This window comes from Sminthopsis crassicaudata, chromosome 3 (genome assembly GCF_048593235.1).
Source record: "Sminthopsis crassicaudata isolate SCR6 chromosome 3, ASM4859323v1, whole genome shotgun sequence".
In the NCBI taxonomy this organism is placed as follows: domain Eukaryota; kingdom Metazoa; phylum Chordata; class Mammalia; order Dasyuromorphia; family Dasyuridae; genus Sminthopsis; species Sminthopsis crassicaudata.
In genome coordinates this window covers 615,727,365-615,746,989 of record NC_133619.1, presented here as the reverse complement: position 1 = coordinate 615,746,989, position 19,625 = coordinate 615,727,365, and the positions used below count along the sequence as shown (strand labels likewise).

Below are 19,625 nucleotides of genomic sequence, written 5' to 3'. Positions count from 1 at the left end.
AAAGCCACACGGTTTTACTCGGAGGAGCAGGTTCCTCTCTTAATCCTAAGGGGGATCCCGTGGAAGTATTCGTCCCCCAGCTCAGGACACGTCACTATGGCAACATTTGCCCCTCGTGAAACGCCGTGGTTCTGAGGTGTCTGAGTTAGAGAGCCGCATCTCCTCTGTCTCTACGAATGAGGAAGATAAGGTTGGGAACCTCGAGGCTGGTCTCCCGGCTCAGGAGCAGACAGCCCAGAAACCCCAGCGGCTGATGGGCTCCGGATTCCATCCCGACTCCCCGCGCAGCCCCTCATGTGACCCGTGGGAAATCTGAAGGCTAGGGCAGGGGGCCGGAACCCCATCCCCGCGTGAGTGGGGCTCCCCACTACAGGCGCCGGGAGGCCGCACCCCCACCAACTGCATTTCAGCGCTCTGAGTCACCCCCTTCCACCGAACCTGAGGCACGGAGACTTCCTGTCCGGCCTCTCACTTCCACACCCCACCTTCAAAAGTTCCAAGGTGACGGGTCCTGCAGTGGGTTGGGGCGGAGCTGGGGGGGGGGGGAGAGGGCATCTAGCAGACTTAGCAATTGGGTTCAAAGTATGGGGAGGGGCGCGGATCCCTCTGGAGAACGGAGCTCACCCACAGCAAGTATTCGGTGGCTGTCAGCTCTCCTTCACACCCCCAAGGGAAAGCCCTGCCCCCCAGAACGGTGCTCCACGACCCCTTCAAGGAGAGGGACCTCCTCCGGCCCGCCACAATGTACGGTGAGAACCCGAGCAGACTGTCGTCTTGCCCGCACCTCCAAGCGACCCTCCAAAACGCCCGTAGGAGAAGATACTGCCCTGCCTCAGTATCCCTGGCTCGGGCCGTGTCCCGCGGCTGCATCACAACCTCGTGGCCTTCGGTCCGGCGGCCGCCTCGCGCCGTCCCCCCTCCCGTCGCCGGCCCCCACCCCACCGCACCTCACCCCACTCTACCCCGCCTGCGAACGCGGCGCATCTGCACCCTCCCCCCAGGACCTGGCGTTCCGGGGACTGGGGGGAGGGGGCCTTCACCCGGGCTCGTCCCGGCTCAGCCCCGGCCCTTCTTCCGAAGCCCCGGCCGGAGACCCACAGGCGCCAGGTCAGTATCCCTAGTGGGAGCGCCTGGAGCAGGTCCCGGGCCGCCCCGCCCGTCCGCCGCCCAAGCCCCCCGCCCGCTCACCTTCTTTGCCCCGCGCCGCAGCCAGCGTGTAGCCCAGGAAGAAGGAGAGAGCGACCAGGGGCGCCCGGGGTCCCCGCACGGTCGTGGCCGCTCGCCTCATCGTCCCGCCGGCCCCGGCGCTGGCTTCTGCCCTTCCCGGCTCCCGCGCTCGCTCCGGAGCGATGGCTCCCCCGGCCCCGGCCCCGCTCCGGCTCCCGGCTCCCGCTCGGGCTGCTGCCGCCCGACTGCTCCCTCCTGCCCACAAGTCCTTAATGGAAGTTTGGTGAGAACTGGGCTCCTGTTCATTCATGCCTCGCGCTGATGTCACCGAAGCCACTCCCTCAGGAATGTCTTTAAAGGGGCAGGACGGCGGGGAGGGGGAGGGGCGGGCGAGGCCCGAGGGAGGGGGAGCGCGCACAGCCGAAAGCCGGCGCGGGAGAAGGGGAAGCCCCGCGGGTTCCTGGCTGGGCGCATCCTCCGACGGACGCCGGCCCCGGCCCCTCCGCACCTGGGACTCAGGAGAACCCTCGGCCGGCCCACCTTCCGCGGGATAGAGGCTTTCACCACGGGGCGGGGGGCTGGGCCCGGCGGGGTCGCCTCCGGGGCTCGGGATCCCCTGGGGCGCCCGCTTCCCGGGCCGCCGCCGGCCTCCGAGACCCCCCATGGGCCCTGCAGCCTGTGGCTCTCTCCCTCCTCCGTTAGACCGCCAGCCCCTTTTACACCTCTTTGCGCGCGTCCCCCGGAGCTTCGCACCGGCCCTAGCAAGGGGCGCCTAATAAACGCTTGGTGAACAAAGCTGAAATGAAAATAAAATAAAATAAAAGCTTCTTGACTTGACGCGAACTTTGGTCTTTCACAGGACTACAGCTTCACAGCCGGAAGTGACTTTAGCGATCCGCGTCCCACGGCTTCATTGCGGATGAGGAAAACGAGGGCCACGGGGGTTAATCGATTTGCCAAAGGTCACAGAGGTAGGGAGGAGTGTTTAGGAGGCAGGGCACCGGTCCATGGGAAGCTGGTGGTTGGGAAGTGAGTGGGAGTCCGGACGATCCTGGCTCCGGCCGCGGCTCTCCCACTAACTCCCCACGGAACCTGTCAGGTCAACAGCCCCTCTGCAGGGCTCAGGTTCCCTTTGTGTGTGGTGTGGGTGCCTGCCAGCACCCCCACCCCCATCCCAAGGTTCCCCACTCTGCCTCAGTTTCCTAATCTGTAAAAGGACTTACAGTACCTTTTCTGGGGCCCTTTTCGTCTCTAAATCTTATGTTCTAATAGTTACAATTTTGAGTTCATAGAACGATTTTCTAAGATTTCTCTAATGTCTCTCAAACTTTAACAAGTCACAGTTACACAGAGCCCTAAATCACTGTGAAGTGCAAGCAGTGTAATTTCTCCCAATTTTACAAAGAACAGGGTTCAAAAGTGAAGTGACCTGCTTACCATGACATTTTTATTAAATGTGGGGGCCTAGATGAGAACTTGGACCTCCTGATGGGGGATGGAAATGGGTAGGGCACTGGGCAGTAGGACAGGAAGTTCTGAGTTCAGATTTTACCTCAGCTCCAAGCTGCGCAACCCAGGCAAGTCATGTAATCCTGTTTGCCTCAGTTTCCTCATCTGTAAATTAATCCTGTTTGCCTCAGTTTCTTCATCTGTAAATTGAGCTGGAGAAGGATCATTTCCATGCTGCTGATTTATTTATCATCTCTGTGCTGCTGATTCTCAGCTGTTCATCTAGGAGAAGGAAATGGCAAACCACTCCAGTGTCTTTGCCAAGAAATCCCCAGTGAAGAGTGGGACATGGCAGAAATGAGAACAGAGGACAAATATTCCTGACTCCAAGGCTAGCAGTCTACCCACTACACCGTAACAGCAGTCTGTGTTCTAGAGTCTACTTTTACATCCTATGTTCTAAGCAGTGGTCCTCAAACTTTTTAAATAGGGGCCAGTTCCCTGTCCCTCAGACTGTGGGAGGGCCGGACTATAGTAAAAACCAAAGCTCACACTCTGTCTCTGCCCCTCAGCCCATTTGCCATAACCTGGAAGGCAGCATAAACGTCCTCGGCCGCATCTGTTCCTCGGGCCGTAGTTTTCAGAACCCCTGGTTCCAAGCATCCTTCCTACTCATGAAGTCATAGATTCAGAGGTCTAGACTTGGAAAAGACCACTGAGAAAACTGAGGCCCAGAGAGGTCCATTGACTTAACCAAACTCTGATCTAAGACCCTCCCAATCCCAAAACTCTGTGATCTATGAGTTGGAGGTTTCTCTTCCTCCTGCCCTTTGTCTCCCCCAGTTGGCCCCTCTAAGTGGCCTCTCCCCAAAGGTGTATCAGACATGATCTCATCCCCCTTCCCAACTGAACCTGCTGGTGCTAAGGGAGAAAAACCTGGAACTGTCCTTTCACCCACTTCTCCCTCCCTCCTGGCCACCCAAGATTCCTCTTGCCCAATTCCCATTTGGCTTCAGCCAGGAATTCTCAGCCAACAACAGCTTTCATCGACCCTCAGCCTCTCAGAGCTGGTTCCTCTCCCCAGGGGCCAAAGGGCCCGGTCTAAAGGCAGAGCTAGGGGGAGCTGGCTTTGATTTTTTAAAAAGAAGGGGAAGGGGAGATAAAAGGGTTTCGAAGATGAGATGGCAGGCTCTGCCCTCTATTGGCCTTTTTTAGACCTCAGTTTCTCCACCTGGAAATTGGATGGAGAGGTTTCCCCTGGAGGTGGGAGGAGAGTTAATGAGCTTTGTGTAGGCAGTGGGATTAAAGCTTTTGCTCAAGATAATTGGAAGGGATCCTTGGTTCCCGTGTGTAGCTTTCTAGGTGTGTGGGAGTTGTACGGAATAGGGGATAAAGATGGACTTATGGGTAGATGGGGGGCAGGGTAGGGAAGGAAGGGAGAATTGCATTAGTGGGTGTATATAGAATCATAAAACTACAGAAGACTAGCAATATTGCCCAACTTCCTCATTTTTTCAAAAGGGAAACTGAGATACTGAGAGGGAAAAATAATGGAAGATGTTCTGACTCCAAAACCAGTGTTGTTGTTTTTGTTGTTTTCCATATAAGGCTCTGTGTGCTGTCCATGGTGTGGGAGGATTCTGTATATATTATATGTTACATGGAAGCCTCTGTATGTATGTGGGCTCTGTGGGCATTCACTGTAGGTTTTGTGGAGGACTCTGGGTAGTGTGTGTGTGTGTGTGTGTGTGTGTGTGAGAGAGAGAGAGAGAGAGAGAGAGAGAGAGAGAGAGAGAGAGAGAGAGAGAGAGAGAGAGAGAGAGAGAGATTGGGAGGGAGAGAGATTTGTTGTAAGCATAGAAATATGTTGGTGTGGGTGAAAGAGCAGCATTTTCTCCATGGATCCTGCATGTGAGACTCAGCATGTGTCTAGCTTATGTTTGCCTTTGTCCATATGTAATGGAGGCAAGCCTTTAGGTACATTTGTGTTTTGTATATGGTTAGTGAAAGGGACATAGCTTGGAGGGACCTACTATGGCACCTAATCCACACCCCTCATTTTTACAGATGGAGAAATTGAGATTCAGAGTAGGGAAGGGACTTACTTGCCCAAGGTCTTATGGGGAATTAGCTTAAGAGTCTGGTCCCACAGCTGTAGCTTTTATAATTATGTTCCCTATTATAATCATGTTCCTGAATTTTTGTATCCAATTAAGAGTAGTGTTAACGGTGGGGGAGAGTTGAATATATTTTGTCTATTTCATATTTACTAACTGGCAACTTGGGCAAGTAAGGGCATCTCTGGGCCTCAGTTTCCCCCAGCTGTGAAATGATGGGGTTTGGCTAGATGGTTGTATAGATAGATTCTAGCTCTAAATGCCATCATACCATGAGCCTTTTACTTACAATATACACTATGTCCCAGAAGCCTTAGTGCCATTTTAAACTATTAAAGCTTAATGTTAGAAAATGATAGTAAAGCCTAAGATGGTACTAAGATTTCTGGGACATTCTGAATAAAACATTGATTCACACAGAGACTTAAATATAGTATGTATGGTTTGTCCCAGATGAACTCTAGAGTTCCTTTATATGCTGACATTCTTTGTTCTAAGGCACCCTATCAGTTCTAATATTCTATGTTCTAAGATCCCTTTCAGTTATTATATTCTATATTTAATAATCAATATTCCAAAGTTCTTCCCAACTGGCATTCTATGTTCTAATATTCCATGTTCTAAGCTCTCTTCCAGTTCTGACAATCTATGTTCTAAAGCCCTTCAAACATAGACATTCTGTATTCTAATAATTTATGTTCTAAAGTCTTCCCCAATGTTGACATTCTTTTTCCTAAGGTTCCTTCCGAGTTCTGACATTCTCTATTATAAAATCCCTTTCTGCACCACCATTCTTTGTTCCTAGGTCTCTTTCAATTCTAGTATTCTGTTTCCTAGCTAACATTTTATATTGTTCTTGCCCTCCACCCATATTAATATCTTATATTCTAAGGTTCCTTCCCATCTCAGAAATTCTGTGCTCTAAGGTGTCTCCCTGCTCTAGGTGACTAAATCCCATAAGCCCTAAGTGTCTGTGAATAGGACTGGCTGACTCCAGTACTATGAGGGGGACAGGGGTATTTCTAGGTTCCCCTGACTCCTATCCACAAAGCTAAGCACAAGCAGACACACCAGCCTCTGACTAACCTAGATCCTTTCCAGCCAAAGCTCAGGGCAACTTGCTTCTAAGAAGGAAAGTTCTGTCAATTGCTCTTTATAAACCATCACAGAAAGGTGGTATTTATAGAGACATAATAAGCCCTAATGAAGATGAAATTACCCTGTAAAGACCTGGAAAGGGCCCTCGGGTCCTGAATGCCATCACAGCCATGGAAACTGAGGAAGACAGGGAAAAAGTCCTAGTCCCATGTTTATTTATACTTCTTAGCAGCCAACATGATGGCAAGCATAGTTCTAGAAAATAGAAGTTATCTCATTGGATAATCCACGCCTTCACCAGCCTTTTCCCTAGAAGCACTGAAGGGATGGAGGAGGGGTGCTAGAGAGAAGTGAAGAAAGGGGGAGGCAAAAAGGGGAAGCTCTGACCTAGAGGACCGGAGTAAGTACATAAGAGAAAAGGACTGCCAGGTAATAATTACAACTTACATTCTTTCTTTTTTTTTTTTAAATAAGTGTTTATTGATACCATTTCTTTGAAGATCACTTAACTCTGCCACTGGATTCTTCTCTGATCCCCTCCTAAGGAGCCATTCCTTATAACAAGTAATATTGAAAAGGAGGAATAAGAAAACAAAGTCAGAAAAAAATAATCAAAATGTCCAAAAAAAAAAGGAGGCTGACATAATATGCAGTGTAATATATCCATGATCTCCTACTTCTAGTTGGTTTGCTGGACCAAAATGACATCACCATGTTAGAGTCGAGTTACAGTGTGTCCCGCTGTGGTTGATGGGACCATTTTGAGCTCCTCGTGCTCTGCCACAGGGCGGACACAAATAGTCCCTATGAACATTTTGGCTCCTTCTCCGACTGGGAATTTCACGTTTCCTTTGGGCTAATTCAATTCTGCTTTGTCCATAGAGCACAGCACCTTCTCTGATGAGATGCTTCATATTTCTATATCTCTCCAGTCAAGAAGCATTTATTGAGCACCTACTCTGTGTCTAGGAGGTAGTCCCTTTACCTGTTTGCCTTAATCCAGTGGAGAAGGAAATGGCAAGCCACTCCGATATCTTTGCCAGGAAAACTCCAAGGAGTGTGGTTGGTGTGTGGTGGTCCACGGAGTCAAAAAGAGCAGTACAGAAGTAAACAAGCAATAATTTTATGCCGGACATTGTGCTAAGTATACAAAAAGGCAAAAGACAGTCCTCCTCCCCATTGAATTTACAGTCTAACGGGGGAGATAACAGGCAAACAAGAATGTACAAACAAGCTATATACAGGATAAATAGAAAATCATCAACGGTGAGAAGGTGCTGGTCTTAAGGGGGATTACGAGAGATTTCCCGTAGAAGTTAGGATTTTACTTGGTACTTGAAGGAAGCCAGAAACAGAGATAAGGAAAGAAAGCACTCTGAGCATGAGGGACATCCAGAAGAAATGTAGCTGTCTCTGGCAAGGAGGTCAGCTTCACTGGATCAAAGAATTAAGGTGGAGAGGGGTTTAAGATGAAAGGAGACTGGAGAGTTGTGGGGAGGAGTCTAGGTCATGAAGAGCTTTGAACAGCAGAGGATTTTTTATTTGATCTTGGAAGTGATAGGGAACCACAGCAGGAGACCAAGTTGGGGAGGGCAAGTTTTCAAAATGCTTTTAAATACAAACTTATTACCTGTGTCATCCTGGGCAAGTCACTACACCCTGTTTGACTCAGTTTCCTCATCTGAAAAATGAGCTGGAGAAAGAAATGGCAAAATTAACTAGCTGTGTGATGCTGGACAAGTCACTTAATCCTACTTGCCTCATTTTCTCATCTGTAAAATGGGCTAGTGAAAGAAATTGCAACCACTCTAGGATTTTTGCCAAGCAAAGCCCAAATGAGATCATGAAGGGTCAGGTATGACTAAAATGACCGAACAACAATAGTAGTGGTATGGTCTTGGTAAAGTCTTTCACTGTCTCTTAAACCTCAGTTTTCTCATCTGTAGAATGAGGACATTATTCTTAATGACCTCTAAGATCCCTTCCAACTCTAGATCTATGACCTAGCCATTGTGCTAGTACTGGAGATAGGAGACAGACTTTGCCCTCAGAGAATTTTGGAGTTGGGACCTAAGAGGTCTTGTAGACCAACTATACCCCATGCTGCTATATCCACTGTAACGTCCCTGACAGGTGAGCATTCTGCACAAATATTCCCCTTCATCGGACAGAGCATTCCTTACCTCCTTGGGCAGCCCATTCCATTGATGAATAGCTCTAATTGTCAGAAAGCTCTTTCTTCAATTAAATTCAACAAGCTTTAATTTTTAAAACAACATTTATTAAATACTAGTGTGTTCCAGGCAACATGCCATAATATGCCAAGTTAAAGCAAACTATCTTTTGTCCTTGAAGAGCTTACGTTATTGCAATATTATATTACATTCATCACACAAAGGAATAAATGCAAAATATATGCTAAGTACCTACAAAGCCATTGGGAGGTACTAACAGAGGGCAAATGAGTATAAAACTCTAGTAGGACCTGGTACTTGAACCATACCTTGAAGAATTGATTCCAAGAGGCAGAAGTGAGAAGGAAGGAAATAGTATTTCTGAAGTACCCACTATGTGCTAGGCACTGTGTTCAGCACTTTATAAATGTCACTTTATTTGATGCTCAGATCAGGCCTGGGATTTGGTGCTGATTTCAAGAGGCAAAAGTGAGAAGGAAGGAAATAGTTTTTCCTGAACACCTACTATGTGCTAGGCACTGTGTTCAGCACTTTATAAATGTCATCTCATTTGATGCTCAGAACAGCCCTGTAGTGGGTGCTAATATCCTGACCACTCTACAGTTGAAAGAATTAATCTAAACTAATCTAAACCACGATTTGAATTCAGGTCTATCCCAACTCCAGGTCTCAGCTCCATCCACTGGGCTGCCAGCTGCGGGTCTGGAAGCAGCTTTAGAAGGGAGAGCACTTCAATTCAGGGGACCATTCTGTCCATAGGAATATCACAACCTGAACCTCCGAAGCTGTAGCTTTCATCTCTCAGCCCTAATTCTGCCAACTGGAACTGCCCAGAACACATCTTCTTCCCCATGAAAGTTCTTCAAGTGTTTATAGACCATGTCACCTTTGTTTCCACTCTTCCAAATCTCCTCTCCGACCCCCAGCCTCCAGGCAGTCAATAAATCATAATCAAACATTTATTAAGCACTTACTATGTGTCAAGCATTGTACTGGGGAGCCAAAGAAAGGCAAAAAAAAAAAAGTCCCCGTCTTCAAGGAGCTTACGTTCTAATGGGAGAGGTCACATACAAATAACTAAGAATATACGGATATGGAAGCAGTGATGGGAAGTCATCTGGCAGGGAAGCAAGAGACTTCAGGGGGCTTGAAGGAAGCCAGGAAAGCCAAGAGGAAGAAACTCCATTATGAGGGAGAGCCTCATGAACAGGTGCCCGGAACAGGCCATGAAAAACAGAGTCAAGTGTTAGAAAGAATGGAAATCCAGTGTATAGGAGGGGACTGTAATTGCAGAATATTGTATATACTATCAGAGGTCATATTGTGGCTTTTGTTTAACTGTTCTACTCCCAATCCCATCACCCCTTAGTTAGTTATTTGACCATGGCCAAGTTGTTTCCTTTTACAGGGTCTCAGTTTCTTCTTCTGTGAAATGGGAATAAGAATACTTGCCCCATCTTCACAGGTTGGAGTGAGCAAAGTGCCTTGTAATATTAGAGTACTAGAAAAATGGGGTCTACGGTTAGTTCAGAGACAGGGAAGGGGGAAGAGGGAGGGGGTTCACATGGAGGGGAGGAGGAAGTCTGAACAGATCTAATTAGGAGGGCCCTCCCTCCCCCATCCCCAGAGGGTGGCAGAAGGCTGAAATGCTTCCTTTCAGGCTCAAACTGATTTCCCCCAGCCCTTTGAAGTGGGTTCCACCCCAATCCTGCCTGTTGAGCTCCTGGGGGTGGGGGAAGGGGGACCCTAGGCTGGGGGCCAGGGAATCATGCCAGGTGGAGCCCAGGCAGAGACTAAGGCTGCCAGTTCACCTGCCATATTCCCATTCTTCCTTCTCACCCTTTCTTCTCCCTTTAATCAACACTCAGAACTCTAGCCCACCGTTCTTCCTCACATCTTCCCATTAGGTTGGACAAATGCCTTTCACTCCTGCCCCTTCTCCTGTCTGTCCTGGGTGGGCTTGGGCCACCTGGTACACACCCTTTTCTTTTCAGCTGAAATTTCTACTCTTGTCTTCCTGAGAGGGGATGCCATACTCATTATGTCCCATCTTTCCCATAGACCCTAAACTTACCCTTCCCACAAATAGAGGAAGTATTACTTCCTTCAAATGGACTGTTCTCCCCACCCCACACTAAGACCTCACTCATTCACATGAAGCCTTGAATTATTGTCAAACAGTTCTGTGTATCTGTCCTTTGTGTTTCTTTTCTTTCATCTTTTAGAAGGCCTTCCACAGAGCTCAGAGGTTCATATTTGATGATCAATACACTTTTATTCATTAAAGAAATAGAGTTCATAAGAACCAGATGCACATTTGAACACGGGGCCTTAGAATCAATATTAGAACTAGGAGAAATTCGAATTGAAAATCTAGAATGTCTAAGTTAGAAGGGAATTCAAAGACCATTTCATTCAATTCCCTCATCTCACACAGCTAGGAAAGCCCTTTCTCTGCCTCAATGTCAACCCCCAATTAGACTACCCCAAAGTAGTACCCTTCCCCTGCTCCCAACACCAGCCAATGCCCGCTCACACTACCCAACTCCACCTAATACCCTCACCATAATAATCAAGGTACCAAGGAGAAGGAAGCCATGTTCCTGAACTGGAGAACCTGAAGAAGAGCCAATCTCAGGTAGAGAAGAGCTTCCTCTGGGCCATGGCCTCTCTAAAACCCCAAAACTTCACTTGTCCAGTTGCCATCTTTAATTTCGTCTCCACTGTCCACGTGATATACATGGATAAAACATAGGAGGAACAAGAGGTACAGAAATACTTGACTCCAGACTCCAAGCCAGATTTGGGTCGTTTTCACTATATAACATAGGACAAGTCACAGTTTCCTCTAGTTTAGGGATAGTTATATCTACCCTGCCTCCCTTAGAGGGCTAAGAAAGCAGTAATAGAAAGCACATTGTGACCATAAAATGCTGTATTAATGTGAACTGTTTTTATTAAGCTATTAAAATTCCCTCAAGTTCTTAATCCTGCCTTCCCTCCCCCACACTGCTGGGAACAGCATCTGGAAACATCTGGATAGATGTACCCCCAATCCCTTGTGCTCTGTACCTTCTCCTTCAGGGAGGAGGATGGGAGAGCTATAAGAGAATGTGAAGGATCTGCTTATGGACAAGTAATGTCCCTTTTCTGGATCTGGATTTCTTTATCTGTAAAGGAGGAAGGGGAGCCTGAGTGAATCTGATTAAGAAGGTCCTTTTTATATATGGGGGAGGAGGACTGAGGTTATGTTTACTAGGGTCCCTTTTAGCTCTAATATGGTCTTTTAAAAATTATTTTTATTAAAGCTTTTTCTTTTTTTAATTAATTAATTTTTATTATAGCTTTTTATTTACAAGATATATACATGGGTAACTTTTCAAGATTGACAATTGAAAAAAAAAAAAGCTTTTTATTTTCATATGGATGGATACTTTTCCAACATTGACTCTTGTGTAGCCTTTGTGATCCAAATTTCCCCTCTTTCCCCCACCCCTTCCCCTAGATGGTAAATAATCCAATGGATGTTATATATATTAAAATCTAATGTGGTCTTAAGAAACTTATGATAATGTAGTATAGAAAAAAGAGGATTGGAGCTTGGAGTCAGGGAGAAGTGGGATTCAGTTCTCCCTCCAATATTAGCTGTGTAATCATTGGCAATCACCCTCTGGTTCTCAGATAACTCATCTATACAATGAGTATAAGACCACCCGTAGCACTGCTTCACTGGATTGTTGGGAGGTTCAAATGACTTAATGAATATGAAGTGTCTTATAAACCTTAAAGTGACACATCACTTTAAATAAATAAGCATTTATTAAGCACCCACTATATGCTAGGTCCTGGGGATACAATGACCAAGAATGAAACAATCCCTATTCTCAGTGAGCAATGAGTTCAGAGATAAACATATACAGTATCAGTATAGAGCTCATAAACATAAATATATACAAAATAATTCAAAACAATTGTCACTGTTACTACAATTTGGCTCCGCCCTCTCTTTCCAGGTTGATTTCTCCCCCTCCCTCACCCTATGTTCTAGTCAAACTGGACCATCTGTTGTTCCCCGTTGAACATTCCATCTGCCATCTCCGTGCTTTTGCCCAGGCCATTGTCAATGTGGACAATGAAGTCCTTCTTCACCTCCACTCCTAGAATCCCTAGTGGCGTTCAAGGCTCGTTCACAGGCCATTTGCTCACATGGGCCTTTAACTGATTTCTCCATTTGTTAATATTGCCTCTGCCCTCATCAGTGAATATATATGTATGTATGTATGTATGCACACCTATATATACACCTATATGTAGAGATATACATATAGGTGTAAGTATATAAATATTTATCGTGTCTCTATTTGTTAAAGATAATATTATAATCTCTATTATTTACTACACATACATAAATAGGCATGTTATTGCCTATATTTTCTTATCTGTTCTATGTAAGTTCTGAGTAGACATAATCTTCCAGAACACTTGAAAACACTGGGATTGTTTATCCTGGAGAAGAAATGACTAAGGGGACCTTGATATCTATTTTCCACTAATTGAAGTGCTTTCATGTGGGAGATTAGACCTGTTCTGCTTGCCCCCAGAAGGCAAAACCAGGAGCAGTGGGTGGAAATCAAAGAGCAGCTAATTTAGGCGTGATTGCAGAAAAAAAAAAAAAAAAAAAAAAAAAAAAAACTTCCTAATAATTCGGAATGTTAGAAGTTGAATGCGCTGCCCTGAAAAGGGCTCTCTCTCACCCGGGGTCACTCAGCAAAGGGTAACTCCTTGGCCTGTGTGTTAGTCAGGTTTGCAGATTTAGGAATGGACTCAATAGACTCCAGGGTCCCTTCCAAATTCTGTGATTCTGCCTAAACACAGGGCCTGATGCAAACAAGCTCTTGAGAAATGCTAGTTGTTTAATTGATATATAAATTGTTCTGGTTCTCTGGCTGCAAGGTTGCAGGGAGGGGGAGGGAGAGAGCCGGGAAGAGCTGGGCTTGTGGATTTCCTGCCAACGAGGAGTCTGATGATCTGACACCTGGGTGCCCTGCCCCGCCTTCCGGTTATCACTTCACACGTCGAGGTGTCTATCCATCAGGAGTCTCCCCTGAGGGCTGCCTTCTCTCCTCCCCCATGGCCCACTCCATAAACACTGGCGGAAGACCCTCATCAGGCAACTAGGGAAACAAGGAACACATATGCACACCATTCTCTGTCTCTCTCTCTGTCTCTCTCTTCTCTGTCTCTCTCTCTCTCCTCTTTCTCTGTCTCTCTGTCTCTCTCTCCTCTTTCTCTGTCTCTCTCTGTCTCTCTCTTCTCTCTCTGTCTCTCCTCTCTCTGTCTGTCTCTCTCTTCTCTGTCTCTCTCTCTCTGTTTCTCTCTCTGTCTCTGTCTCTCTCTGTCTCTCTTTGTCTCTGTCTGTCTGTCTCTCTCTGTCTGTCTCTCTCTCTCTGTCTCTGCCTCTCTTTCTTTCTGTCTGTCTGTCTCTGTCTCTGTCTCTCTCTCTCTCTCTGTCTCTCTGCTCTGTCTCTCTCTCCTCTTTCTCTGTCTCTCTCTCTCTCTGTCTCTCTCTTCTCTCTCTGTCTCTCCTCTCTCTCTGTCTCTGTCTCTCTCTCTGTCTCTGTCTCTCTCTCTCTGTTTGTCTCTGTCTCTGTCTCTCCCTCTCTTTCTTTCTGTCTCTCTCTCTGTCTCTCTCTGTCTCTCTCTCTCTCTCTCTCTCTCTGTCTCTGCCTCTCTTTCTGTCTCTCTGTCTCTCTCTGTCTCTGCCTCTCTTTCTTTCTGTCTCTCTGTCTGTCTCTGTATCTGTCTCTCTCTCTGTCTCTCTCTCTCTCTCTGTCTCTGTCTCTGTCTCTCTCTCTCTCTGTCTCTGTCTCTCTCTCTCTCTCTCTCACTCTCTCTCTCTCTCTCTCTCTCTCTCTCTCTCTCTCTCTCTCTCTCTCTCTCTCTCTCTCACACACACACCCTATGAAATAAAGAACACACTCTCATATTCTAAATAAGGAAATTGAAGCTCCAAGAGAAAATGGCTGGCCCAAGATCACATAGTTAATAAGCCTTAGCATCCGGATTTGAATCCAGGTCTCCCAATTTCAGGTCAGGGCTCTTCTTTCTTTCTATCACTGCCCTAAAGATCTTTCCAGAGAAGCCCTCAGTGGGGGGACTATGATGACCAGTCACACTTGCTAATTCCTGGGGACTGCCTCATTCTCTCAAGGAAACCTTTTCTCCTTCCCCCCTTCCGTTTTGCCTTCTATCCATTCAAGCCTTCTGACAAGTCCTGGTGAGAGAAATGACCAATTCAGATTCCCTTTCCTCCCTCCAATGCCGCCTCTGCCTCCTAGTCTGTTTGCAGTCTCCTGTAGCACAGTAGCTGTCAACCCATCCATCTACTGCCCTCCACCCCCTCCAAGGTCATACCGCTTTCTCAGCTCTTTTATCATTTGTCTATCCATCCATCCACCCATCCATCCATCCATCCATCCACCCATCCATCCATCTGTCCTTACCTCTCTCACACCCCTTTACAATAACAGTCCTTCTCTGTCACCTTCCACTTACTCAAGCAGTTTCACCTCCTGGCCCAGCCCTAACCTATCTGTCCACCCACCCATCCATCCATCTGTCCACTAGTCCATCCATCCAGTCCTTCAGCCACTTGTTCATTCATCGAGCCACCTCTGACCCTCAGTTTTAACTTCCCCGGAGGCCCCCACCGTGACTAATTTCATCTATCTTCCCTCAATCCCCAGGCTTCTTCCTCCACCCCCACACTCCTCTCAGCATTCTCAGGAGACATGGAGCTCACTCACTAGCCCCTTTAGGCAGGAAAGCAATCACAGCTTGACAGGGGCAGTTAACAGTCTTCATCCAGGGAAGGGAAGGCCAGATCTTGGTACCTGTGTGAGTTGTATGGGTAGTCACGGAGACATCTCTGTGCTGGGGTGTATATATGCATCCATGTGTGACTGTGTACATTCACAGTGTTCATGTGTACTCTGTCTCTGCATACATTTGTGTATATCTGTGTCTGTGCACCTGTCTCTATGCATTTATATTTTCCATGTGTGCACTGTATATCCCCTGTATGTCTACGAGTAAATAGATGACTGGTGCATGTCAGTCAATGTTTTTTGCTGTGTGTTTGTGTGTATTTTTTTTGTTAGTGCATTTGCACAGCCATGAGTATGTTACATGTGGGTACCCATGTGCCTGTAAGTATCCATATGGATTTGTGTGCATGTCTGTGTATATCTTTATGTGTGCTTGTGCACATAGTTGCCTCTGTGTGTATATATCCCTGACTTTGTGTTGTATACCCACTTGCATCCAAATGTGGGTGCACTTGCTAGATTGTTGCACCTCTAAGTATCCATATGGATCTGTGTATCCCTATGTGTGCTTGTGCACAGAGTTGCCTGTGTATACATTCCTCACTTTTATTGTATGCCCATGTGGATTAATGTGTGCACTTGCATCCCAATGTGGGAACACTTGCTAGATTGTTGCGCCTGTAAATATCCATATGCATCTGTGTGCATCCCTATGTATGCTTGTGCACAGCGTTGCCTCTGTGTGTATACATCCCTGACTTTGTATTGTATGCCCATGTGGATTAATGTGTGCGCTTGCATCCCAATGTGCGTGCACTTGCTAGATTGTTGAGCTACTGCACACACCTACAGTAGCTTGGCCTATAATCCCCCATGTGGGGCCTGGCACGCTGCCCCAGCGTGTCCCGGGCCAGAGCCTCCCCCAGACGACTGAAGTGTCTTCCAGAACAGGAGGGGATTAGGGCCTGGGCGAGCAGGATCCTACAGGGCCAGCCCTAATCCTAAAACAAAGCGGGGCCAATTAGCGCCTTTAAGGATCACCTCCACTTCCCCTTTCCTGGCTGGCGCTGCCGAATTCCTGGAGCAGCCGCGGGCTCCCAGGCCCAGCTTTGGGGGAGCTGAATGGCTAGGGCTGGGGGGGGGGGAGGAGGGAGCGGGAGCCAAGGGGCCTGGGCTGAGCCTCTTCTAAGCGCCGCTCTTTTTCAGGACCCCCCTCCCCCCATCGCTGAGTCCCAGAATCCCCGAGTGGGAAGGGAGCTCCGGGACCAGTTGGTCCGGCCGGCCCTTTCCATCCCACAATATCCCGGACAAGCCGAGCTCCGGGCTCTGGCTGAAAGCGTCCGGTGAGGGGGAAGCTCCGCCGTGTGACCTTAGGCCAGTAACTGGACCTCCCCGGGGTCTACTTTCCTCCTCACTTAAAGGAGGGGGCTGGCACAGGCGGTCTCCGGGGCCCTCCCGGCTCTAAATCTAAGTGATGAGCTCACTGTTTCCAGAAGCAAATCAGCTAGCCGCACGGCGAGAGTTGTTTTTTCTTTACATGGCACGGCCTTCTGGCTCCCGGAGCCTCCGCCTCCTCCCCCACCCCCCAGCCCGTTCCTGCCCTCTGGGGCCAGGCAGAACAAGACTAATCCCTCCGCCGCGTGACAGACTCCCAAACTCTGACGGGAGGTTTCCCATTCCCTTTCTTCAGGGAGCTTTGCATCCAGGGGCAGCTTTGGGTCCAGAGGGAAGGCTTCCCACCGCCTCTGGGCCAGCCTGGGGACGAGGTAGCTGCGCGCCGGGCCCTGGACTTTACCCAGCAACCCCCGCTCTGGGGACCCGCCACCCAGCTGACCCCCCTGGCACGCGCAGTCACAGATTGGGTTCCAAGATCCAGCTTCGCGGGTCGGGGTTCTAATGCTGGCTCTGCATCATCACCTCACCGCTCTGAGAGGTTCTGGGACTGGATGACGCCATGTCTGGGGGGCTCTCCGATATTAAAATAACAACTTAATTCAACTTTAATAGCACAAAGAATTGGGGACACCTGACTAGGACTTCAAGGCTGATGCTAGTTTACATATATTATCAGGATCTGGGATAGAGATTGGGAAGAGACAGCAGAAGTCATCTTGTTTTTGATAGTACAAATGGGGAAACTGAGGGCTATGGAGGTTGTGACTTACCTCCATAGTACAAATGGGGAAACTGAGGTCCATGGAAGTTGTGACTTACCTCCATAGTACAAATGGGGAAACTGAGGTCCATGGAGGTTCAGTGACTTACCTCCATAGTACAAATGGGGAAACTGAGGCCCATGGAGGTTAATAGTATAACATTTTTTTCCAAAAGGACTTGGACTCTGCCATCTACTAGTTGAATAGCCTTAGTCAAGTCACTTAGCCTCCATAGTACAAATGGGGAAACTAAGGTCCATGTTGGTTAAGTGACTTACCTCGATAGTACAAATGGGGAAACTGAGGGCTATGGAGATTGTGACTTACCTCCATAGTACAAATGGGGAAACTGAGGCCCATGCTGGTTAAGTGACTTACCTCCATAGTACAAATGGGGAAACTGATGCTCATGGAGTGACTTGATTAAGGCCACTCAGCTAGTAGGTGGCACAGCCCAAGTTCTTTTGGAAAAAAAAAAAAAAGTTATACTATTAACTTCCATGGACCTCAGTTTCGTGATTTGTAAAATACAGATAATAATACTTTGGGCATATAAGGTTGTTCTGAGACTCAAATGAGTAACATGAGCTGTAAGAGACTAGAAAAACGTCAGCTCTCAGATACCATCTCCCGAGGAATTCCCTTGTAGGCAAGGCTCATCCTTTTTCAGATCAGTTCTATGTCCAGGTTCATTCTGAAAAAAGAGCCCTAAAGGTTTTTTTGTTTTTGTTTTTTCCCCTAGGGCAGCCTTGGAGTTGGGGTAAGGCCCCCTGTATTTAGTAAGTCAGTCAATAAATATTTATTAAGTATATGCTAAGTGCCAGGCACTGTGCCAAGCATTGAGGTTACAAAAAAAGGAAAAAGAATCTGCTCTGGAGGAAATCACAGCTTAAAAGGGGAGACAACATGCAAATAATGATGTAAAAATAAGCTATATATAGGATAAATGGAAGGTAATTAACAGAGGGAAGGTACTTGAATTAAAAGGAGTTGGGAAAAGCTTCCTGATGAAGGAGGGAGTTTAGTTAGGTCTTAAGGAAGCCGGAAGGCAAGATGAGAGCGAACCAGGGATGGGGGGCAGCCGAGAAAATGCTTGGAAGTGTCTTGTTCATGGAAGAGCAAGGAGGCAGTTGTCACCGGATCCTGGTGGGAAGGCTGATGTGGGAAAGGAAGCACAGAGAAGCAGTGAGGAAGAGAGACCCAGAAGACAACAGAGGCAAAGAATGATCCCAGTAACAACTTTTTTTTTTTTTTTTTTAATCACCCTTTAAAACTTGTAAAGCAAGTCACAAACATCTTAGTGTTTACTGATAACAACCCTATGAGAAGCGGATGCTTTGGGTATCAATATACCATTTTATAGATGTGGACACTGAATCTTACAAACATCTAACAAATGTCAATAGTGATGAGCCCAGAGTTTTGTTGGCTTTAAGTCCAGATCATCTTTCCAAGGAGACCAGACAAGAGAGAGAAGGGGATCAACAATGACAACAATAACAAAATAGAGTAAGAGAAGAAACAAAGATTGAAAGAGTTAGTTAGAGACATGAAAGTGGATGAACGAGATAGTGATAGAGAGAAAGACAGAGAGGGGAAGGAGAAAGTGATAGAGAAATGAGTGAGGGAAGCAAGCAAGAGAAAGAGAAAAGAGGAGATGGGTAGAAAGTTGAGAAAAGAATGTGAGAGAGGGAAGAAGCAAGGAAAGGCAGAAAGGAAGGAAAGGAGGGGAGAAAGAAAGGAGGAAAAGGGGAAGGGAGGAAAGAAGGGAAGGAGGAAGGAGGAGGAAGGAAGGAAGAACAGGGAGGGTAGGAAGGGAGAAGTAAAAAAGGAAGGAAAGATGAGAAAGAGGGAAGGGAGGAAGAAGAGGGAAAGGAGGGGGAAAAGGAAAGGAGAAAAGAGGGGGGAAAGGAAAGGAGGGAGAGAGGGGGAGAAAGGAGGAAGAAAGGGGGAAAGAGGGAGAGAGAGAGGGAGGGAGGGAGGAAGGAAGGAAGGAAGGAAGGAAGGAAGGAAGGAAGGAAGGAAGGAAGGAAGGAAGGAAGGAAGGAAGGAAGGAAGGAAGGAAGGAAGGAAGGAAGGAAGGAAGGAAGGAAGGAAGGAAAGAAGGAAGGAAGGAAGGTAGGTAAAGTATATCAGGTTAACTCTATGAGAGGTGGAGACATTTGAGGGGGGAGGGCAAGGCAGTGAACCAGAATTAATTGGTTCCAGCTGGGGAAAAGCTTTGTAGTGGCTGTTGATCATTATCAGGTCTGTGGGAATAGAAAAGGGGGCTGTTGAAAAGTGATGGGATTGGGGGGGACATGGAAACACTGAAGGGATGATGGTTAGAAAAGCTTCATCCACACCAGCGGTCTGGCTTCCTCCCAGATTCAGGCAGCAATTCTATCCCACTAGCTTTCTGAGCCCTCTCCCTTTTGGGGAACGGATGGTGGGAAAGGGACAAAGGAAGTAGAGGCAGGGGGCTGGGGACGATGACTCCATGAATCACATCTGCTCTTAGAGACCCCATCTTGTGTCAGCTTGGCTTTCCCCAGTATCTTAAACCAATAAGTCGCCAGCATGCTGGGAGGAGAAGGGCTTTTCCACCCCCAACTCTTGCCCTGTGCTCAGTCTAGG

General features: G+C 47.4%; 1 protein-coding gene and 1 long non-coding RNA gene across 2 annotated transcripts in view; one reads left to right on the top strand and one right to left on the bottom strand.

The window, feature by feature from the left end:
• EPHA2 (EPH receptor A2) overlaps nucleotides 1-1,443 on the bottom strand; it is a 41,251-nt gene extending 39,808 nt beyond the window's left edge. The window contains exon 1 of the mRNA XM_074306160.1: nucleotides 1,189-1,443. Within this exon, the coding sequence (XP_074162261.1) occupies nucleotides 1,189-1,288 (100 nt within the window). The 5' untranslated portion in view covers nucleotides 1,289-1,443. The remainder of the gene's footprint in view (nucleotides 1-1,188) is intronic.
• LOC141564096 (uncharacterized) overlaps nucleotides 564-19,625 on the top strand; it is a 39,593-nt gene continuing 20,531 nt past the window's right edge. Inside the window, exons 1-2 of the long non-coding RNA XR_012488574.1 lie at nucleotides 564-749; nucleotides 2,027-2,138. This is a non-coding gene — a long non-coding RNA (uncharacterized LOC141564096). The remainder of the gene's footprint in view (nucleotides 750-2,026; nucleotides 2,139-19,625) is intronic.